This window comes from Rhincodon typus, chromosome 10 (genome assembly GCF_021869965.1).
Source record: "Rhincodon typus isolate 14 chromosome 10, sRhiTyp1.1, whole genome shotgun sequence".
Taxonomy (NCBI): Eukaryota; Metazoa; Chordata; class Chondrichthyes; order Orectolobiformes; family Rhincodontidae; genus Rhincodon; species Rhincodon typus.
The window spans coordinates 39,589,528-39,614,663 of record NC_063341.1 but is presented as its reverse complement, the minus strand read 5'-3'; the positions used below and the strand labels follow the sequence as shown (position 1 = coordinate 39,614,663).

Below are 25,136 nucleotides of genomic sequence, written 5' to 3'. Positions count from 1 at the left end.
CCTAGACTCTTCTTCAGAAGAAGGGTCTAGGCCCGAAACGGCAGCTTTTCTGCTCCTCTGATGCTGCTGACCTACTGTGTTCATCCAGCTCTACACCTTGTTATTCACCATATTTCAGTTTTAGTGGAGACAGGATAGGGCTCAATTCCATCTGGTATTAAAATCTTTTAAGGAGGTGGTATTTTTCTTTAATTATTTGTTCCTGGGATACAGGCAACACTGTCAAGGCAAATATTTATTACCCATCGTTAACTTCACCTTGAGAAGGTGATGCTGAGCGGCGTCCCTGAGCTATTAGAGTTTTCAATGTTTCTGCAGCAGGTTGGCACAACTGGTTAGCTTGCTAGGCCATTTAAAAGAGCAGTTAATAATCACCAACATTACTATAGTTCTGAACTTATGCCCAGGTTAGATCAGGTATGAAAGCAGATTCCACTTCCTAAATGATATCAGTGAAACACATGTTTTGTTTTCCACAACAATCCAATAGTTTAAAGACCATCACTACTGAGACTAAATTTATATTCCAGATTTATTTAACCAAAACAATTATTAAAATTAAAATTTCACCAGCTATCTTGGGTTTGGAACTCATGTCCCTGCAGCGTCTATTCCAGCTGCTAGGTTACTCATCCATTAACATTTCCACTATGTTACTATTCACTGAGGTGCCATAGGTTTAACAAAGCTTTTACTTTTTAACTTTCTTAGCCAACACCAGTGTTGGTTAGCAGTAGCTCCATGGAGTAATGACAGGAAAGCTAGGGGAGGATATGAAATACTTTATCTTCACAGTTGAGTGAGGTTAGGAAGAATCAGAAAATTCTCCATCTGACAGGATGTAAATAGAATCGTGGTGTTTACTGCATGGTGAATGAAATACAGAAATAGGGAAATTTTACAACAGCTGCGCAGGGCCTTGGTCAGACCACATCTGAAATACTCTGGGTATTGTGAAGTGAGAAAGGAATAATTGGAAATCTAGCTGTATAAGATTCCTTGGGGAAGAGTGACCATAATATGATGGAATGAATAGCTTAGCTTATGAATAGAGTTTGAAGAAGTTGGGGCTTTACACATTATAATCACAGGGGGAGGCGATGGCCTAGCTGGCTTGTTAATCCAGAGACCGAGATATTGTTCTGGAGACCTGGGTTTGAATCCCTCCTTGGCAGATGGTGGAATTTGAATTCAATAAATATCTAGAATTAAGAGTCTAATGATGACCATGAATCCATTGCTGATTTTTGGGAAAAAAAAAAATCTGGTTCACTAATGTCCTTTAGGGAAGGAAACTACCATCTTTACCTGGTCTGGACTACATGTAACTCCAGACCTACAGCAATGTGGTTGACTCTTAACTGCCTTCTGGGCAATTAGGGATGGACAATAAATGCTGCCTAGCCAGTGACACCCTCATCCCATGAATTAAAAAAGGAAAAAAAATGAGAAGAATTAGAGTTAATCTTTTTGAAACATTGAAGTCTTTGAGGGAATAGACTGGGAACATGTGAGGAATGGGTTTTCTCTTGAAGGGGCACTGGAAGTCAGGAACAAAGTTTAGAAATGCAATGCAGAAATTTCTGCTCCCTTTCTTGACTTAAACGATGGTGAGAAAGTTGAAAAAACACAATGAAAATGAAAAAATAAGATTCTCGTGTTGAGAAAATATTTTTTTGATTTACCCCTTCGGATTTAAATATGAGCTCCCAATCCGGCTAATGAGCCGTGATTACTTTCTTTCCATGCATTTGCATTGCATTATTGGCTAAACTCACCTCATTTCAATACAGCTCCCAAATCTCCTCTCATTCTCTGAAAAGTGAGACAGTGCCAATTTCTGACATGAAAGTCAGAGTTAACAAAGTGTGGAGCTGGAGGAACACAGCAGGCCAGGCAGCATCAGAGGAACAGGAAAACTAACGTTTCGGATCGGGACCTTCTTCAGAAAAGCATCTGCAGTTCTTGCTATCTCAATGAAAGTCAGAGTGCTGCTTTTCAGCACTTTCAGACAACTCAATCTTCACCACACTTTCCTGCATGTTTCATGGACACCATTCACTTCAAATCTTTGCCCACACAAATAGCGTTGCCATATCAGCCTGCCTGATTTCAAATCAACTCTCAAACCATTTCAGCCTTTCAGGACTCTGGGACACTTATGGCTAGTATGCTTCAGCCAGGTCACTTTGCATGCAAACGCAACTCACGAACCTCTGTAGATGCATGCTTATGGCTGTTAGCTCACTTTCTTGCCTAACACTCACTTTGCGGTTACATGGAAGCTGCTAGCCTTTCCGTATTACATTGTATTTTAGAGCATTGGCTCTTCAGAGGTGACTTACAAGCTGTCAGCGTCTCTGGCTTACAACACTTTTCAGCACAGTGGAAGGAGCAGGCAATTTTTCACAGTTCGGAGTATGGAACAGTCAAGGATCAACATGTTGCTGTATGGCACTGTACTCTGCGAGTGTCAGGGGACACTATCATAGTTAGTTATGGGGCTTGTCCAATTACAGCATAGGTTATTGCCCACAGTCAATCAGGTGCTCAGTTCTACCAGAGTCTGTGATCCGTGTCTGTACAGTTCAGGATTGAGCTCTAAGTCCAGCAGGTCTAATGCAATCAGTCTGCAAGTCATAGATTAGTCAGTCGAGGTGCTGTGGAGATATCAGCCTGAGGGCTGAGCTGTGCTACAAGACCATAAGACATAAGAGCAGAAGTAGGCCAGTGAATCTGCTCTGCCATTCAATAGATCATGGTTAATTTGATAATCCCCAATTCTACCTTCCTGCCTTTTCCCCATAATCATTGATTCCTTACTGACTAAAAATCTATTTAACTCATCCTTGAATATACTCAATGGCCCAGCATTGAAACCCTCTGCGGTAAAGAATTCCACAGCGCAATGGCAATGTCTTGCCAATTCCTTCAAGGGGTTGTGTTACAGTCAGTCCTGGGATTTGGGCATTAATGGTCAGGGAGCTTATCAAGGGTCACTCTGTGGAGTCCTGAGAAAAGTAGAAAGGGGGCAATCAAAATCAAAGGGTATGATCTTATAAATCAGGATGGGAAGCTATGAGGGGCAAGAGTTCTCAAGTCATGGTTACTCTGGCCTCAACATGGGAAGAGTGCATAGTCAACAGGGTCTGGCTTTCTTCCTTCAATGTTCTTTATGTTTGCTTTATCATTCCCCTAGTGCTGAGATTCTACAGCCTCTGCACCATCCTGTTATTTGTCTGATATGCAGGACTGTTTTTTGGCTCATTAGCTGGTGGCTCTAAGTTGGGTAACTTCCCTTCTCACTGCATGGACCTCAGAAATAAAAAAAAAAGTCCCGAAGACAGGATCGTCATTCCATGAGATATTGAGGCATATTACATCAGTCCCACCATCCTCAATTTGCAGGTCTAAGATGGCTACAGGGACTGAGTTTTGAGGCATGCAGATAAGGGCACGTTTTGATTTTCTGGGACTTTGTCCAAGCTATCTTGTTAAATATTATGTTCTCCAGCCATAACCTTTCACATTCACTCTCACACCCAACCGTTTCCCAAGCCTCAGTCGTGCCAACTTGTGCCAATCCATGCCTCACCCATCCCAGTAGCCTTTCATACTTTCCATGCCAATCCTTGCCCCTCCATTCATCCCGAAGGGCATTTGAATAGTTTGACAGCTTGACAGTCCTGCAGACATTATTTGTTCTTTATGAACATTTACATCATTCTAAAATAATCATAGCTCTCTCAATGTGGGATTAGACTGTCACTCCAGCAAAACTGAGCTATGTTTGAAGTCAGAAATAAGTTCAAAAGGCCCAATTAAGTCAGTTTTTCCCATTAGTGAGTCATGTTCTCACCCTGTTTCCACTATCTGCGAAAATAGGATTTTTTTTTACAGAATTGGGGGTACAGACATCTGGAACCAGGTTCCCAGTGTTCTTTTGGATAAGCCATAGATGTTCCCACATCTCCGTGAAAATCCAGGCTCTAATCTTGGATGAGGCAGAGTTTTGTTCAGCATGATACCAAGCCATCATCTCAACATTCCGCCATAATTCTGTGCAATTTCTGTCAAATTTCAACTACATCCTGGTCAGAGTTGCAGATTAACCGGACAGTTTGGAACACGATGTTTCCTTCCTAAACTCTGTTCTACATCAGTATCAGTATCAATCCTGATATTACCACATTTGTCATTGACATCCTTATCCATATCTTTTCTCACTTCCGGCTGGTACATCTGGCTGGTCTCCCATCCTGCACCCACCATAACCTCACCAATCACTGTTGTACGTGCTGATCTGCAGTGACTCCTAAACTAAATTTAAAATGATCGACAAGTTCACCTTTTCCAGTGCTATAACACCTACAAAAACATGCCATTCCTCTAACTCTGGCTTCTTTTGCATACAACTTCCCCGCCTGTGCCCTCACAGTGGTTGACCATGGCTTTAGCTGCCTAGGTTCCATGAAATTTCCTCCATAAAACTCTCTATCTCTCTCGTCTTTCAGGAATCCATTTAAGTACGTCGCTTCAACCATACTTTCCATCACTCATCATCTAAGAGTGTATTTTCATGTCAAAGGTAATATACAAATGCAGGTTGCTTTTGCAGTCACATTGTGTGGAGAATGACAGCAAGAAGGAAAATAATACTATAGAATTTACATTAAATGTACAAAGTTTTTGAGTTATAGCATTGGAACAGATCGGATAGCATATCTCAGAAGTCATTTCCTTGGATTGAATTTTGGTGCATGGTATGAGACCACCTGTGGTAGCCTTACATATGATGTAGCTGTGGCAGATTAGTTTTAGCTACTGCGGAACTTGTAAAAAAATCCTAGTCAATGCTGTTGCAATTTGCTAACATTGAAAGTTATATTTAACATCATTAAAAAAGACCTGTTTATACAATCCAAAAGCAAATTACAGATGATGCTGGAAATCTGGAATAATATTAAGATTCAATGCCAGATCTCCAAACTTGCTAATCAGCAAGTACTTGAGATGCTAAATTTGTTTAAACCAATTTCTTACCTTTATTGCTGCTCCATTGTCAGTAAGGCTTTTAATGATGACTCCTTCACTTGTGTTATCTTCACTGATAGCTAGACCAAGGCCACACTGATCCTATGAATTAAATTTAAAGATCAATATTTTACACCTGGGGTTCTTTGAGTGTTTGGATATAGCAAGAACTGCAGTTGCTGGAGTCAGAGTTGATACAGTACGGAACTGGGGGAACACAGCAGGTCAGGCAGCATCAGAGGAGTAGGAGAGTTGACATTTCAGGCCAAGACCCTTCATCAGGATCCCTCACTAGATGAAGGGTCTAGGCCTGAAACGTCGACTCTCCTGCTCCTCTAATGCTGCCTGGCATGCTGTGTTCCTTCAGCTCCACACTGTATTTTGAGTATTCATCACCTTGCAATGCAGTGAATCATAACTAATTTATCAAATAATACAAGACAGATCTGCTCAATGGCTCAGTCGATTTCCAGTGGAAATTTGCCTTAAAATTTGGCATGGTGGCTCAGTGGTTAGCACTGCTGCCCCACAGCGCCAGGGACCCGGGTTCGATTCCACCCTCGGGCGACTGTCTGTGTGCAGTTTGCACATTTTCCTTGTGTTTGCATGGGTTTCCTTCAGATGATCCCGTTTCTTCTCACAGTCCAAAGATGTGCAGGTTAGGTGGATTGACCATGCTAAATTGCCTATAAATTGCCTTCTACTTTATTTTACAGGGAGAAAAATTGTCTACAATTACCAAGCTTGGGAATAAGGAACTCAGACATTGGACTATACTGTATTTCAGGGAGCATTATTCAGGCAGAAAGGAAGTGATGGTTTTATGACTGGGTCAAATTCGAGCAAGCCCTCTCTCATTGCCTTTCAAGAAGAAGAGCCCAATGACAGAGCTGATTAAAAAGAAACATCAAAACACCAAAAACTCAAAGGGCAACAAAATCATTTCCTACTGCTGAAGATACAAGACAATACTTAAACAACTGTGGTGTCAGGTTAAAATATCACAACTCAAAGAACACCCAGAGGACCTAAAACTGTAATCGCTTCCATTTTCCTTTCATAAAATGCACTACCCCTTTAATTTTGGAAATGTGTGTATGTATGCTTAACACACATCTTTGTTATTTTTCTCAAGATTAGCAAATAATAAAATTGAGCTTTCTTTCATTCAAACCTTGTAATTGGTTTCTTACTGATACAATTGAGATTGAGTAACTACATTTTTTATTTGATACAGATGTCGCTTCATGCTGAAAAGAACATGGTTCTTTATCACAACACCTGTCACCCCTCCTCACCTGGTCATAAATTCATATTGTTAGCTGATATCAGTATTAACAGCAATAGAATTACTACAATTGCTCTGTCTGTCCATGAACTCAGTTGGTGCAGTGGGCAAGATGGGGGTGCAGAACCAACCATGATTTTATTTCTTGTCTACTGCCAAAGAGTAAACATGGACACACCTGAGTTGGAAACAGGACTGAGATCAGCAACCATGCCTTTCTTCGAAAATTCAAAAATGTGCCAGCACTCTGAGCTTATACATGAAGAATGGCTAAAGGATGAAATGCCTTCAGGCTATAAGTGCAAATGAAATTTTTTTTGAGTGCAAGCCAGTGCTTTCGGGACATGGGAAGGAAAAGACTTATTTCTAAATATCCAAAACCGCCACCATTTATTGGAGTAAAAGCTAATTTACAATTTATTATTTAATGTCACACTGATAAATGCATTACATTACATGATGTTGTTAAAGACTAATTAAAAATGATGAAAAATGTAGATATGATACAGTGATAATTATTCTTATCTTGTACTGTTTTTCACATTAGTTATATAAATTATAGTTATCAGTACTTTAGGCTGACAGTTAGGATTTCTGGGGCCAGGTCAGTGTTCTGGCAGTGCATATCAGGACAAATGGAACAGTTCTCTGCCCACGCTCTCCTTTGAGTATCTCTACTCACACTATGTCTAACAATCAGAAACTGCAATACCAGAGATTAGCACAGGAGTGGCACTGAGAGGAAAGGGAATCAGTAGCAGTTGGTGTCCTTTTTGACAGATGACAAACAGCTACATACGGTTAGCAATGCCAGTCAGTTACTATGGCAATGGAGCTTTTCTTTGGATCGACCAACAAATTTATAAGTTGTGTTTTCTGATGTATCACCCCACTTGCAGGTCTTCTGTTATTATACAAGCTGACTGTATATTAAAATTTTATGATATATGGGCTTCTTAATATATATTATTTATAAATATATTTATATTTTAAATAAATAAATGCTTTAACAAAATCTAAAAGTATATCGTGGAAGATGGCATGCATTTTTCTGAAACATTTGATATACCTCCAACTCTGAAGGTGTATGGAGCTAAGGTTTACACCTTTATTTGTTAGTCTGTTTGTCTGTGAATGATATATTTCAAAAACTAATGTATGGATTTCAGTGAAATTTAGCACACAGATGGTCCAAAAAAGAAGTGATTAATTTTGCTTTTAGAAAAGGTGTAGATCTAGATCCTGAAACTTGTTACGTTGAAGATAAGGCAAATTGACTTTTTCTTTTCGAAGGTTGAGAGTTGTTTATTGAAAATGCTGCTTGTATTACAAAATTGAAAGTTGTTTTAGTTGCTGCAATGGAAATTTTTCCACAGCTGTCAAAATGTAAGCAGAGTTTTCACAGCAGGGTGCTGATGTGGATTGATGTGAAGTAATCTCAGAGAAATTTAAGTTCTTCATAAAAAGATGTTTTTCCTCGAATTGTAGCACATCTATGAAACAGGAGTAAGTCTCAGGAAAATCTGCATAATTGTAATAACATTGAGTCAACAGACCATAATGGAGCTATGTTTCTGACAAAGTGCCCTCTTCACTCATTCACAACAAATGTTTGCATAAAGGTGTTCTGCTGCCAGCAGATTCAAGTTAGGTTTATTTTTTTTTGCCAGCTCTTAAATATGGATGGTCATTTCCAAGTTATTTACTGTTCATGCAATCTGTTCTTTTCATTGCTGATTTCATGTGGCTCCACCTGACACATATATCAACAACCAATCACTTTGAACATCTCATTACTCATGCCCACTAAACAGGGCTTGGTTATAAGGATGCTCCAGTACCTGCCTACAGATACACGTATACATTCGGTTTCCTTTCCAATTTTTTATTCCTGTTACCTCTACACTTTTTTCTCCTACAACCTTGGCACATGCTTTTTTTTAATTCACTACGGGATGAGGGCATCACTGGCTAGGCAGCATTTATTGCCCATCCCTAATTGCCCAGAGGGCAGTTAAGAGTCAACCACATTGCTGTGGGCCTGGAGTCAAATGTAGGCCAGACCAGGTAAGGATTGCAGTTTCCTTCCCTAAAGGACATGAGTGAATCAGATGGGTTTTTCCAACAATCAACAATGGATTCATGGTCATCATTAGGCTCTTAATTCCAGATATTTATTGAATTTAAACTCCACCATCTGCTGTGGCAGGATTCAAACCTGGGTGTCAAGAACGTTATCTGGGTCGCTGGATTAACAGTCCAGCGATAATACCACTAGGCCATCGCCTACCCTTCTAACAGATTCAAATGCATTTTAGAATTGAAGACAGGCTTTCAGCATTTTCAAACTTCTTCCTTTTAATGTTGTCATCTGGTTAAATTTAATTTACCCATAAGTTTTCACTTGCACCACTAGTTTTCTCCCTGCACACAAATAGCTCTGCACCTGGAGCTACGCATAATTATGACAAAAGTGGACCTGGAAACTGGATGCCAATTGCAGTCTTCCATTTGTAAATGGAAGTGTAAATCCTCTTTGTAACTATGTGAGTATAAACTTCACCCATGTCAGAACCACTTCCCAATTACTTCTGCACCTAATAAATGAACTGAAACTCTGCAAACAGAAAACAAATTGCATTGAGTTGACAGTCTTTTCACACAAAGTGGAATATTTGACACGGCTGACTTGATGAGGGCTCATAAGTTCCAGTTGACAGCTGGTGTTTAATTCAGACTTCAGAACCAGAACCTCCCACAGGATTTTAAAGAATTCGTATCCTAAAAAAAATTTCAACATCAAATTTTGAATTCTACCATGCATTTTATGTTGAAAATGCTTCAGCCTCATTCCAGCAGATTTAAAACAAAAATAAAGTAAAATTACTTCCCTCAGTGTCATGAGTCACTATGGCATATTGTCGCTAGCTTAGAAATTCACAACCACAGAGTGTGGTGGACGTGGGATATTGAGCAAATTTAAGGAGGAAATAGACAGGTTTTTAATTAGTAATAGGTTGAAGAGTTATGTTTATAGTTAACTTTTTCTAGTTTCAGTGCACAAGGATACCACAAATTGTGTAGTATAATTCTGTTGTGCTCATTAAACTCTCCTCAAATTCCAAGTCTTAGTGGTCATTCGTAACCTTGAGCTTTGGACACTTAATAGCAATTAACAGGCGTGATTGGTTCCATGCCTTATGAACAAACCATTTATCTTCACTCGATTCTAGGAATTCAGATCTGAGCTCTCTATTCACATTTCTTCCTATTATTTATATGGGGAGGCATAATATTGCTAGACTAGTTATGCAAAGACCAAGGTAATATCCTGGGGGCCCAGTTCAAATCATACAATGGCAGATGATGGAGTTTGAATTTATTAAAATCTGGAATTAAAAATCTAATGGTGAACATGAAACCATTGGGTTTTTTTTCCAAATTTGCCATCCGGTTCAGTCATGACATTTCGGGAAGGAAAACTGCGTTCATCTCATCTGCCCTGTATGTGACTCCAGATCTACATCAATCTGGCTGACTCTTAACTGCCCTCTGAAATAGATCAGTGATTCAGTTGCAACAGACAACAAAATGGCTCAAAGGGATGAAACTGGACGGACTACTTGGCATGGATGTAAGCACTGAAAACAACAATAGCAAATTCAGTCCTATCAATCTTGCAAATTCCTCCATACCAATGTCTGGGGGCTAGTTCCCAAGTTGGGAGAACTGTCTTACAGACAAGTCAAGCAACAGCCTGACATTGTCGATAAGGTATGATCCTGGGAGTATGACTACGTCCCAGACAACACACTCACCATTGCTAGGTATGTGTCTCACCCACAAGACAGACCCTACAGAGAGTGCGGCACAGTGACATATAGTCAGGTGGATTTTGCCCCTAGGTGTCATCTACATTGACTCTAGCCCCCATGAAGTCTCATACTATCAGGCCAAATATGGGCACGGAAATCTTCTGCTGATTACCACATTCCCCACTGATGAGTCAGTATTCCTGAATGTTGAACACTATTTGGAAGAAGCATTAAGGCTGGGATGGACACAGAAAATATTCTGGATGGGGGATTTCAATCGGCATCAAATTGAGTGGCTTAGCAGCAATACCATGCCAGCTGATTGAGGAGATCCCCAACATCATATATGCCACTGTTCAGAATCTGAATTTGATGTCAGGACTTCAGGCTGAAGGCAATAGATATTGCAAAGGGTATGGGCTCCGACAACATTTTTGCAATAGTACTGAGCATCTGTACTCCAGAACTAGCATGCTCCTAGCTAAGGTGTGCCAGTACAGCTACAAGAATGGCATCTGACAATGTGGAAAATTGCCTACGTATGTGTTGCACACAAAAACTAACCTGGTCAATTACTACCCCATCATTCTACTCTTGATCATTAGTACAGTGATGGAAGATGTCATTAACATTTCTACCAAGCAGCACTTGCTTAATTACAAACTACTCACAGGCAATCACTTTAGATTTCACCAAAGCCACACATCTCCTGACCTCATTACAGCCTTGGTCCAAACATGAATAAAAGAGCAGAGTTCCAGAAGTGAAGCCAGAGTGACTACCCTCTGTGGCATCAAAGAGCCCGAGCAAAACTGGAGTTGATGGGAACTCTCCGCTGGTTAGAGTCATATCTGGCATAAAGGAAGATGGCAATAGATGTTGGAGGTCATTCATTTCAGTTGAGGACATCTCCGCAGGAGTTCCTCAGGGTCGTGTTTTAGACCCAACCATCTTCAGCTGCTTCATCAATGACTTTCCCATCATCATCAAATCAGAACAGTGGATGACTGCACAACGTTCAGCACCACTGGTGACTCCTCAGATACTGGAGTAGTATCTTGGACAACATCCAGGTTTGGTCTGTCAAGTGGCAATTCGATCCACACAAGTCCTGGTCAACGGCCGTCTCCGACTAGAGATAATCAAACCGTCAGTCCACGACATGAAAAGACATTGAATCACTGAATACCCGCTATCAACAGCCTGGGAAATACCTTGACCAGAAATTGAAATGGACAAGCCATATAAACCCTGTAGCTACAACAGCAGGTCAGCAATTAGAAATTCTGCAACATTCTGCAACAATTTAGAAGTGTAATGGAATACTCCCCACTTGCCTGGATGACTGCAGTTCCAATATCACTTGAGAAGGTTGACACCACGGAGTACCAAGCAGCCTGTTTGATTTGTACCACATTCACAAATGTTCAATCCGTACAGCATCAATGCTCAGTAGCAGCAGTGTGTACCCCACAAGACACATGGCAGATATTCATCAAGGCTCCTTAAATAACTTGTAAATTACAACCACTTCCATCAAGAAGGAAAAGAACAGCAGATATATTTGAACACCATCAAGTGCAAGTTCCTTCAGTATCACCAAGTCAAAATCTTGGAACTCCCTCAGTGCATTTTAGGGGTACTATCTATACCAAATAGACTGCAGTGATTAAGAAGGCAGGGCACCACCACTTTTTCACAGGCAATTAGAGATGGGCAGTAAATGTTGGCCCACCCAATGATATCCACATTCAATGAACAAATAAATAAAGACATTGCAAATTTCTACATATCATTTATCATAATTTCTGTCTCTTCACTTTATAGACAGAGTTGATATCCAGTCTGAAATGAGTGAGATAAAATAAATTGCAGAACGTAAGAACTCATCCAATTGTGATGAAATTGCATTGGGTCATTAACTTAAGCACATTCCTCCATTTTTTGTATTTATACTAACAAGGATATTTGGACAAGAGCATTGATGAAAAACTGGAATTTAAAAATCACTGATTTGAACTATATTTCTTACCTTAGTTAATAATATATGCTGTACATTCTTGAAACTTGAAAAATCCGGCAGAGGAGATGAGCCTTCCAGAGAGGATCCTGTCGTATCTAGAATCTAAATACATTATGGCTTATTGCGGCAATACTATTCAGAGAAAGACATTCTCAATTATTTTTGGAAAACCAATTAAGCACAATTGTATATTTTGTAGTGAGAGGATGATGAAGGAGTAGTGTTTTTACTTGTTTATTCACTGTGTTCATCCATGTGATGGATGTGAATGTTGAGGAATGGGTTAGTTCAGTTTGCTGAATAGTTGGTTTGCAATACAGAGTGATGGTTCAATTCCTGCACCAGCTGAGGTCGTGGTGACCCTCAGGTTAAATCACCACTAGTTGATCTCTCTATGATGAGAGAGCAGTATTATGGTCAGGTAAGACTATCGCAACTTTATAACACCTTCCATTGCAGTCACCGAATGTCAGCACCGATCACTCACAGGCTAAAGTTTGCTCTGAAATTACCATTGCTCCAACTGTAGAAGAGGCTGCACTGTTGCAGCACTATCAGAGGCATTTTGCTTTGTGGGCTGCATGTACACAAGGAATGGGGTTTAGATCACCCAAACCCCATCTAAATGACTTGGGATCCATGCAGCTATCAAACAGATTCGTCTGAAGTTCCATCAGTCTGGATTTGAGCTAATACACTTGAGAAAAAAGATGAATGAATACCCCAGTGTATGAGTTTCCTGTATAAGATGCAGTCTGTAGCGCAGGCTCCTTTGATTAAGAAGGTTGTGAGCTCAAGACCATCTTCAGAACTTGAGGTCAAAAGTCAAAACACCTGCCCATTGCAGTACTAAAGGAATTCAAACACAGGGCTACCTGCCCTCTCAGGTAAATTGATCCCATATTTCAAAGAAGAGTTAATGGGTTATCCCAGATCTTGGCCAATATTTATTCACGATTCAATTTCACAAAGGCAAATTAACCGGTCATTAGACATTGCTGCTTGTGGGACTTTGCCTTCAGCATACTGGCTGTCAAGTTTTCTCCATTATAATAGTGACCACCCGTTAAAATGAACTCATCGGCTCTAAAATGCTTTGACACTTCTGTGGTCATAAAAGATGGTAGATATGTAAGACATCTTTTCCGTGAGAACTTGTATACAATTCCATAAAAAATGTTCAACAAAACTTGTCAAAGTCATATTCTAGGGTTTCTTAGAATAACTACATGTATTACTTCTGTGCCAACGCTGGTGGACAATAAAAAAGGGCCTAAATATCATCTCCCACATTTAGTTGGGAACTCTGCACTACCTCCTCCAATGACTGACCTCACAGGGGAAACTGTGGATTTAGTGTATTTGAATCTCTGAAAGATTTTCAATATCTTGCAATGTAAAAGCCTACTACACAAGGTAAGATGTTGTCGTCCCTTAAAACCGCTTTGAAATGGCCTGGCAAGCCACTCACTTGTATGAAACTGATTCAAAGTCACTGTTCTGAAGAAAGGTCACTGGATGAAAACATGAACTGTTTTCTCTCCAAAGATGCTGCAGACCTGCTCAGTTTGTCCACCACTTTCTGTTTTTGTTTCAGATCTTCATCATCTGCAGGTGTTTGTTTTATTTTATGTAAATAAATTATTTCATGTTCGACACAACTCTTTGATTCTATAATCCATATGAATAATATATCCTGCTAACAGATTTGGTCACCATTTCTCCAGAGTCTTTGGGTCCCTTCAGAAATCCAGAGACCGTGTGTTCAATTGTTCAAGATCTTTTTCATTACTGATTATGACCTTGTAAGATAAACACATATTTAGGCTTGTTTGATTTGCCTTTACATTAGAGTTTTTCATAAGTTTCTTAATCAGGCTTTGCTATATTAATTAAACTTAACCTCTAATTCTCAGCAGGTATTCACATCACAGATTTATAATGGGTAGTGTAGCCTTTGGTATGAACCTGTGTCGAAAACCAACCCCTCCCCAAGGCTTGGGGACCACTTTGCAGAACACCTACACTCGGTTCGCACTAAACAACTGCACCTCCCAGTCGCGAACCATTTCAACTCCCACTCCCATTCCTCAGACGACATGTCCATCCTCGGCCTCCTGCCGTGCCACAACGATGTTACCCGAAGGTTGCAGGAACAGCAACTCATATTCCGCTTGGGAACCCTGCAGCCCAATGGTATCAATGTGGACTTCACAAGCTTCAAAATCTCCCCTCCCGCTACCGCATCCCAAAACCAGCCCAGCTCGTCCCTGCCTCCCTAACCTGATCTTCCTCCCACCTATCCACTCCTCCCACCCCAAGCCCCACACCCATCTCCTACCTACTAACCTCATCCCGCCCCCTTGACCTGTCCGTCCTCCCTGGACTGACCTATCCCCTCCTTACCTCCCCACCTACACTCACCTCTACTGGCTCCATCCCCGCCTCTTTGACCTGTCTGTCTCCTCTCCACCACTCTTCTCCTCTATCCATCTTCTATCCGCCTCCTCCTCTCTCCCTATTTATTTCAGAACCCCCTTCCCCTCCCCCATTTCTGAAGAAGGGTCTTGGCCCGAAACGTCAGCCTTCCTGCTCCTCTGATGCTGCTTGGCCTGCTGTGTTCATCCAGCTCTACACCTTGTTATCTCAGATTCTCCAGCATCTGCAGTTCCTGCTATCTCTGAAACAATCAATGTTTTTTTCATTTTGCAGCCCTCAGGACAATTCTAATAAAAAAAAAACAATTCAAGGGAAAATCAACATTCTGAATACAAGATGAAAACCTTGCTTTTTTTCAGCAATACACAAGCAAATCTTTTCTGACCTCTCTTTAAGGCCTCAATGTTCTTCCTAACACAAAGTACCCAGAATTGAATATAATATTCCCAGTGAAGCCTGAATGAAGTTTCATAAGGATTCAATATAGCCCCCTTGCTTTTGCAACCCGATTCTCTATTGATAAAACTTGCATTGCACTTTTCATTCCCAAGAATTGCATCAGTTCAGGCACAAAACCAGAAGAATTTAGAAAGGCACCTTGCACTGCTTTATCTTTCTGCATTTAGCAACACCACTTCCAAAGTAATAGCTTGCAAAGGAACCATAGTTTCACAGATGGCATATAATCCCACTTTATTGGGAAACATTGCAACAACCTAAATCCACTTTAAAATATACATAGACTTGAGACAAGTTCTGCCATGGATACGAGACTACAGCTTTGGAATTTAAACTTTTTGAAGAGCCAGCAAACATTCCAAGGGTATATTGAGAAAGTAACAAAAATGAAACTAAGACATTCTGGAGGGAAGGGCGAATGGCCAGTGGTTGTGGTACCCGTTGGTGCTAACGACAAAAGGAACAAAAGGGATTAGGTACAAAATGCAGAATATAAAGAACTAGGAAGAAAGTTGAAATTTAGGACCTCAAAGGTAGATTACTACCAGTCCCATGAGCTAGTAAGAGTAGAAACAGCAGGATATATAGGATGAACACATGGCTGAAAAGATGATGTGAGGGCATGGGTTTTGGAGTTGTGGGGCATTGGGGCTGGTTCTGGGGGAAGTGGGACGCATACAAACTGGACGGGTTACATCTTGGTAGGAACGGGATTGATGTCCTTCAGGAGGTACTTGGTAGAGTGGTTAGGGAGGGTTTAAACCAGTGTGGCAGGGGATGGGAACCAGATGAGTAGGGCAGTAGATTCAGAAATTGAGAGAGAGGTAGAAAACAAGCAAACATGACCAAGTACAAGAACAAGCAGAGAAACACTGCTGGAAAGAGAGGGAAGGTTCTTTCTTTATTCATTTTGTGGGATGTGGGTGTTGCTGATAGGTCAGCATTTATCACCTGATGCCCTTGAGAAAGTGGTGGTGAATTGCCTTCTGCAATCCACCTGCTGTAGGTTGATCCACAATGCCATTACGGAGGGAATTCCAGGGTTTGGATCCAGCGACAGTGAAGGAGCAGCGATATATTTCCAAGTCAGGATGGTGAGTGGCTTGGAGGGATCTCGAAGGTGGTGGTGTTCCCATACGTCTGCTGCCCATATCCTTCTAGATGGATGTGGTCGTGGGTTTGGAAGGTGCTGTCTGAGGATCTTTGGTGAATTTCTGCAGTGCATCTTGTAGATAGTACACACTGCTGCTATTGAGTGTCGATGGTAGAGGGAATGGATGCTTGTAGATGCAATGCCAATCAAGCTGGCTGCTTTGTCCTGGATACTGTCCAGCTTCTTGAGTGTTGTTGGGGCTGCGCTTATCCAGGCAAGTGGGGAGTATTCCTTCACGTGCCTGACTTGTGCCTTGTAGATGATGGACAGGCTTTGGGGAGTCAGGAGGTGAATTACTTGCCACAGTATTCCTAGCCTCTGACCTGCTCTTGTAGGCACTCTATTTATGTGGTGAGTTCAGCTGACGTTCTGATCAATAGTAACTCCCAGGATGTTGATAGTGGGGAATTCAGTGATAATAACACTGTTGAATGCCAATGGGTGGTGGTTAGATCGCCTCTTATTGGTGATGGTCATAACCTGGCATTTGTGTAGCATGGATGTCACTTGCCACTTGTCAGCGCAAGCCTGGATATTGTCCAGATCTTGTTGCATTTGGACACGGACTGCTTCAGTGTCTGAGGAGTCACAAATGGTGCTGAACATTGTGCAATCATCGGTGAACATCCCCAATTCTGACCTTATGATGGAGGGAAAGTCATTGATGAAGCAGCTAAAGATGGTTGGGCCTAGAAACTACCCTGAGGAACTCCTGCAGAGATGACTGACCTCCAACAACCATGACCATTTTCCTACATGTCAGATATGACTCTAACCACAATAATACCCAATGATTCCAGTTTTGCGAGGGCTCCTTGAAGCCACACTCTATTGAATACATCCTTGATGTCAAGGGCTGACACTCTCACCACACCTCTGGAATTCAGCTTTTTTGTCCACATTTTGAACCAAAGCTAATGAGATCAGGAGCTAAGTGGCCCTGGCAGAACCCAAACCGGGCGTCACTGAGCAGGTTATTGCTGAGCAGGTAATGCTTGATAGCACTGTTGATGATATCTTCCATCACTTTACTGATGACTGACAGTAAACTGATGGGATGGTAATTGGCCTGGTTGGATTTGTCCTGCTTTTTATGTAGGTCGTCTGGAATGAATGTGTTTCAATGCACAAAGTATAATAGGCAAGATTGGGGAACTTAGAGCTTTGGTTAGTATCTGGAATGAAGATATTATTGTGATTATGCAGACTTGGCTGAAAGAGGGACAGGACTAGCAGCTGAATGTCCCAGGACTTAAATGTTTCGGGAGTGATAGAAGGGGATGTAAAAGGGTGGGGGAGTTGCATTACTGGTAAGGGAGTACCTCACAGCTGTGCTTTGAAGAGAGAAAAGTCAAACTGGGCCTGTATTCTTCAGGGTTTCAAAGAATGAGAGATGATTTCATTGAAACCTACAAAATACAGAAAGGCATAGATAGAGTAGATGCACAAAAGGCATTTCCTCTGGTTGGGGTGTCTAGAATCGGGGAGAAGAATTTAAAAATAAGGGGGATACCACTTAGGACCAAGATGAAAAATTCTTTTACTCAGAGGGTTATAAATCATTGGAATTCTGTATTTTGAGGGCTGTGGAAGCTTCATCTTTGAGTATGTTTAATGGAGGGATTGGGAGCTTTTTGATTACCAATGTCATAAACGGTTAGGGGGATAGTATGGGTAAAACACACTGCAGTATTTGATTAAATGGTGGAGTAGGCTTGCTAGGATGAATGTTATCTTGTGGTCCCATGGAGCCTACTGTTCACCACAAACTTAACTGCACCAGCCATATAAATACTTTGGCTACAACAGCAAGTCAGACACTGGGACGATTGCAGTGAATAACTCACCTCAGAGTCATACAGCAAGGAAACAGACCTTCAATCCAACTAATCCATGCTGACCATAATCCCGAACTAAACTGGGTCCATCTGCCTGCGCTTGGTGCACATCCCTCCAAATATTTCTTATTCATGTACTCATCTAAATGTCTTTTAAACATTGTAAATGTACCCACATCCACCACTTCTGCTGGAAGTTCATTTTATACATGAACCATTCTCCGTGTAAAAACTTTGCCCCTCATATCTTTTTTAATTCCTTCTCCTCTCGCTTTAAAAATATGTCCCCTAGTCTTGAAATCCCCCACCCAAGGGAAAAGACACCTGCCATTCACCTTATCTATACCCTCATGATTTTATAAACATTACCCCTCAACCTCCTACATTTCAGTGAAAAAGTCCCAGCCTATCCAGCTTCTCCTCATAACTCAAACCTTCCATTCCTGGCAACATCCTGGTAAATCTTTTCTGAACCCTCTCCAGCTTAATAATATCCTTGCTGTAACAGGATGACCAGAACTGGACACAGTACTTCAGGAGAAGCCTCACCAACATCCTGTACAAGATCAACATGATATCCCAACTCCTATATTCAAAGGCAAGCGTGCTAAATACCTTCTCAACCACCCTGTCTGCATGTGATGCAAACTTCAAAGAATTATGTACCTGAACCCCTACATCTCTCTGTTCTACAACACTACCCAAAGCCCTACTTTTAATTGTCTAAGTCCTGCCCTTGATCATTTTAGCAAAATGCAATAATACCGCTTGATACCACAAAGCCTGCCCACCATCTTCAAGGCATAAATTAGAAGTGTCTTAGGCCCAGCCATCTTCAGCTACTTCATCACTGATATTCCTTCCATCATGCGATCTGAAGTGGGGACGTTTTTGATGATTGTACAATATTCATTGAGTCTGCAGATACAGAACCACTGAATATCTATATGCGTACAACTTTCAGTCTTGGGACGAAAAGTAGCAAATAATGTTCGTGCCACACAAGTGCCAAACAATAAATTTTACCCAAATGAGAGAGAAAATTTAATAATATTCCCTTGACAGTCAAATGACATCACTATCACTGAATTCTCTGCTTATCATTAACCTGGGGGTTATCATTGACTAGAAACTGAACTGAGTCAGCCAAGTAAACACTGTGGATTAAAAAAAAACAGGTAAGAAGTGGGGACTTCTGTGGTAAGCAACTCACCTTATGATACCTGTGTTCACCGTCTACAATGCGCAAGTCAGGTATGTTATGGAATACTATCAATTTGCCTGGATGAGTGCAACTTGAATAAAAATCAAGCAACTCAACACTACCTGGGGCAAAGCAGCCAATTGATTAGAATCCCTCCTGAAATAACTCCTCCGAGGCTGGTATTCCGTCACCAGGTCACCCTTTATTTACATGTGGAAAGTCTGTAACACCGATCCAGCTCCCTCAGAGCCAGCTCAGAGGATAACGATGTCTGATGCTCCTGTTTTTATCTATCAAACAAGGCTCCCAGAATTGGACCAGATTAACAGCCCCAATCAGGGAACTCATATTCTATCAGGTCCACCTGGCTGACCTCGTTACAATCACTACATCCCTTCCCATCAGAGTTCTCTCTCTCGGAGCTCCTCCTGGGGCATTTTTGCACCAGGTCAGGTTTTCGGACTCTGCCTTGCATACAGGTAGCATGTAATGCACAGTAACAGGCGTTTTGTGCCCAGAGCATCTCAGGAAAAAATTCATTCTCTTCTTTAGGCTGCATCCATCTCAGATTCCAAGATTTCTTCAATGTTTGACTGAGAGGGAGAATCTGTCCGACGGTTCAGAGGAGCCAGGCACATTTTTCTCCTGCCCTGTGAGTTTGCAGTTTTCATATGGTCCACCTGCTTGGGCAGGACTGTTGCACCTATCCAAACTTTATACATCCCTGTACCTGACCTCCCATTAACCATGTCTCTTAACATTCCCATTGTTCCTACACAAAACTTTATCCCCTGAAGTAACCTGTCTTTCTCGCTTAGTGGAGTCTTGTGTGCAGCATTGGCATTCCTGATGCCATCTCATCCTCCATCCTCCATCATCAACACCCCCTACTCTCCACCCCTCCAAGGTCCAGGAAGATAGATTTAAACTGGTGCAGACTCTTCTCCCCCATTAGCAATTCTGTTGGAGCTATAATGAGGGGTGGTTCTATAATCAAATAGAAACTGGGACATTTATCTTCCAACAGATGTAACCTGGTCTTGTCGATTCTGTTGCCCAAGAGGTCACTTGGGGAGTCTCAAACATACATTTTTCCCTTCTAAGGCATACACCTTCTTGGGAGAAACACCTAAGGACTATGTCCAAGTTCTCTAAGTGGTCTTTATTGGTCTTCCCTCTTATTAGCACTTCATCTAGATTAATGGCAACCTTGGGGAGACCTTGTAAAATGTTCTACATCATCTGCTCAAAATTTGCACAGGCTGATCATAACCCAAATGGCAGTATCATATATTGGTACAACCCCTTATGGGTATTAATTGCAGCACACCTCTGGGAATCCTCATCTAAACCCAATTGTAAGTACACATGGCTCATGACCAGCTTCGTGAAGGACAGCCCCCCTGCCAACTTTGCATATAATTCCTCTATGTGAGGGTTTGGGTTTTTATCCAGCTGCAAAAAACGGTTTGCCATTTGTTTAAAGTCCCCACAAAGGCGAACCAACCCATCAGGCTTCACAATTGGTATGACCGGTGTTGCTCATTCATAAACTGGACTGGTTTGATGATTCCTTCGCTTTCCAGCCTTCTGATTTTTGCCTCTACTTTTGCCTAAGGCAAATGGCACTGGATGGGCCTTGCAAAATCATGAATTTGCTTCCTGGTCAACATGCAAGGTGACTTTGGTTCCTTTGATAGTCCCTGGACTTTCCTGAAAGACTTCTCGGTATTTAATTAGGACTTCATTCAGGAAACCATTTTCTAATCAAAAAATGTTGAGTGAATGTAGTTGAATCTTTCTCAACCAATTTCACCCCATCCGGCTTGGGCCCGAGCCTGTTTACTATAATCAGCAGTAACTGAACCAGCTGCTTCTCATACAAGACCGGAATAGAAGTTATACCCTTAATCTGTAGGTGTTCCTTGGTATAGTTTCTCAGTCTAGCCAAGGTCTTGCTCAAACTGAAGGGTTGGAATCCAGAGCGAGTTTTGTTAAAGACTACTTCTGCAATCACTGAAACAGCCGCACCGGTATCAACATCCATTCGAACCAGGTGACCATTTAATCAGACGTTTATTTTGATTGGTTCTAATTTGAATGTTGCTCAGTAATTTAACTGCTCCAAACTGGAGGTATGTGGACTTTTGAGGATGTGCACTCTTTGGGATACTGGCCTATGCGTTCTCTTACTCAATTTAGGTCTAGTGGTACTCTTTTATTGTCTCAAGTCTGCATACTGGCAGCAATTACCGTGGCTTGCTGGCCCGGATCCTGAAGAAAATTTTAGCCGTTTGGCCAATGCTTGGCTTTGTTTTGGGGTTTTGCTGTGGGCTGACCTAGAGTCCCTCTGTTCAGGGTATGTCCTGAGTGAGGCTATGCAATTGCCTTCACTCAAGTGTTGTTTCCTAAGCTCGGTCAGACTGGCGATGGTGTCCGCTTCCATCAGAACACCATGCAACTCATAAGCTCGACTGGTCACATTTTCCAATGATAAAGCCAGTTGTAGTGCCTGTTTGAAGTCCAGTTGGACTTCAGCTAGTCGGCGCTTTTGCATGGTCACGTCATAAATCCCATATACCAGACAGTCTCTCAGAATCTCATGAAGGGTTAAATTAAAGCCACATGCCTCTGCCAGTCGTCTTAATCTTGTCAAAAATCCCAATACGGATTTCCCTGGCTCTTGAATTGCCGAGTAAAAACAATAGCTTCTCAGAATTAGAGGTGGCTTGGGGTTGTAATATTTCTTAAATAAATCCATCAACTCTTGAAAGGTTTTAGTATCTGGTGCCTCAGAGAAAGTAAGGCTCCTAATAACGGAAAAAGCTGCCAGTCCACAAGCTGTCAGGAGAATTACTCATTGATTTTCTTCTGACCCAATGTCATTTGCCTGGAAAAAATAACGCTACCTTTCCACATGCTGGGACCAGCTTTTAAAGGTAGGATCAAATGAGTCAAAAGATGTGTAGCTTTTGTGGATTGGCCATGCTAAATTGCCCATAGTGTTCAGCAATGTGCAGGCCAAGTAGAGTAGTCATGGGAAGTGCAGGGTTACAGGGGTAGGGTAGAGAGGTGGGTCTGGGTGGGATGCTCTTCGGAAGATCGGTGTGGATTTCATGGGCAAATGGCCTGTCTCCGTATTGTAGGGATTCTAAGATTCTGTCATTCAAGCTTCCCAAATAACAGCATGATGCCAGAAAAGCTTACAAAAACAACTGTTGAAAGTGAATTTCTTCAAGAGCGTGCTTTTCTTTCGTTGTCACTGAAATAGCTCCACAGAGACTGGTATCCTGTCACCAAGTCACCCTTTTATAGATCGAAAGTCCTTGACACTGATCCAGCTCCCTCAGAGCCAGCTCACAGAGTGAACAGAACCTCTAACACTCCCGTTTTCATCTGTCAGCCAGGGATCTCTGACGGGGCTGATTAACAGTACCAACCAGGGAATTCATGTTCTATGAGATCGACCTGGACAATCTCATTACAATCACTACACCTCCTACCATTTAAAACATCCAATCCCTCCAGCACTGATGCACAAAGGCAGCACCATGTACTGCATTTAAATGTTGCAACTCAAATCAACTAGCCTCCTTCAACAGCACCTTCCTAAACTGGGACCTCTTCCACCATGAGGATAAGGGTAATAAATGCATGGGAACTCCACCACCTGCAAGATCCCCTCCAAGCCACACACCATCCTGACTTGGAATTAAATCACTGAGCATTGACTGTTACTGGGTCAAAGTCCTGAAACTCACTTCCTTATAATGATTTGGGTGTACCTACACTAGATGGACTGCAATGGTTCTTGCAGATGGTGGTGTTCCCATGCATCTGCTGGCCTTGAACTTCTAGATGGTATCATAATGCAGACAGACATTTAGAAAATCATATCCATGTTGGTTGTGCAATTGAAAATGTTAGTAAGGACCTAAATTAAACTGCTCCCCTAAATGGAATCAGTTGATTTATGTAAATACACTTCTCTGTAACTAAAAAATAGTGCAAGAGCTTGATGCAGATCAGCATACAGCACATTTATTGTTTTTATTTGCAAGTTTCCTCTACAAATCAGAGATAAAACTTTTAAAAGGACAAAACTTCAATTTAAAGGCAAGTTTCATTTCTTGAATGAGTTTCCTTTCTGACATTAAAACAGATTATTGTATCACTTTGTCTTACATGCTGAACAAGTATACTTCCCATCTCAGGGGGCATTGGTCTATACAAGCATCTTCATTGAAGGACAGTCCAATATTCAACTTAAATCCAAAAACAAACTCACTCTCTAGGCTATGGGTGTTTCCCTTAAGCTTAAAAGCCTGACTGACATTCTGAATTGGAGCTTGTTATCTTGTTCGGTCATAAAACCATACCAGTGTCTACGAAAATCCATTAATTCAAAATTAGACCACAAAACTGTTTTAAATCACCATGGCTAAACATATATTTAGAAGTTAACTATTAATTTCAGACATAGAAAACCCATATATCACTAAATCAAAAACCAAAACTTACAATAAATGACATTTAATATACATGTAAATTGCACAGTGAACATCACAATTGTGCTCCAGCACTTGCTAATCAGACAACAGCAGACTTTTACGAGAACAGCTTATATCAGCTTCATTTGAGTGATGATAACAACACCTGTCAGAAAAGTAAGAATGAATCCAGAGTGCATGTGATTACAATTTTGTCAGCGTGCAATCGCATTTTATCCTTGGGTTTAATGCAAATCTCTTTTCACTGTAGAAACAAATAATGGAACAACTATAAAATCTTGTTACAGGGGTATAGTTAATCTTTCAAATGATATTCAATATTTTGTGGTATTTTAATAGAATATTAATATAGAGTCATAAGCAGTCATAGCCAGGTATTTGAAATGACTTTTTAAAAGAAAAATTCTGCAGCTGGACATTTGATTGTACCATGAAAGAGATTGTTATTTATCCCAAGATTTAAAAACCTCTGGATGTGAAAATGGGTAGGGCTCAAAAATCGTAATGGATCTTGTGCTCTTTGTTTCTGATACAAACAGCGTGGCAGCTTTGTGCTACCTCCTGGTTTGTGTGACAGCTGTCTGAAGCCAGTACAAACTGCACTGTTCAGAGGCTGCAAATGTCACTGTTTAAGGGAGGGTGCAAATCTGTGAACATTAGCACTACTTAAAGCTGGTACTCACTAGGAAATGCTTTCTAGCTGCAGCAAGACCTGAAAGTCATTCCAGATTTGGTTCTGAACTGAGAAAGATTCAAAGGTGACACAATGTAATAGTAAGCAGGATTTAAGATTTTCCAGGAATTGGAGAGTTGTTCATTCTCTATCCAGACAAAGTGTGCAAAGGCATTGGGAACAGATTGCCATGATAATCAGTATCAGGAGTCCAGCCCTGATGGAGCTCAATCGCGTGTGCAAGAAGTTCAGTAACCTCAAACAAATGATCCAAGTTAATGAATCTATCTTCAAATGACATATCCAATCAACTACACTGCTACTCTAACGTACTACTTAAAATGTATGGCTATTCACATGTGAACAATGTCCACAGTTACAACTTATACTACAAATTCACAGCTTCTCATTCCAGAAAAAAATGAACATTAGAGATAACAAGGTGTAGAGCTGGATGAACACAGCAGGCCAAGCAGCATCAGAGGAGCAGGAAGGCTGACGTTTCCGGTCTAGACCCTTCTGAAACTATCACTGAAACAAAAATGGGCACTATGCAGCCAAATTTTGCAACCTGAGAGAACTTAATGATTCCTTTCTCTTTAAATTCTCAGTTGATACAGTGTGGCGCTGGAGGAACGCAGCAGGTCAGGCAGTATCAGAGGAACTGATGTCGATTCTCCTGCTCCTCTGATACTGCCT

At 41.3% G+C, this 25,136-nt stretch overlaps 1 protein-coding gene across 1 annotated transcript in view; it reads right to left on the bottom strand.

The window, feature by feature from the left end:
* LOC109937920 (multiple PDZ domain protein-like) overlaps positions 1-21,300 on the bottom strand; it is a 75,265-nt gene extending 53,965 nt beyond the window's left edge. The window contains exons 1-3 of the mRNA XM_048602090.1: positions 21,100-21,300; positions 12,170-12,262; positions 5,044-5,136 (exon numbers count right to left, since the gene is read on the bottom strand). Of these exons, the coding sequence (XP_048458047.1) occupies positions 5,044-5,136; positions 12,170-12,262; positions 21,100-21,300 (387 nt within the window). The remainder of the gene's footprint in view (positions 1-5,043; positions 5,137-12,169; positions 12,263-21,099) is intronic.
* Positions 21,301-25,136: the final 3,836 nt, after the last annotated feature.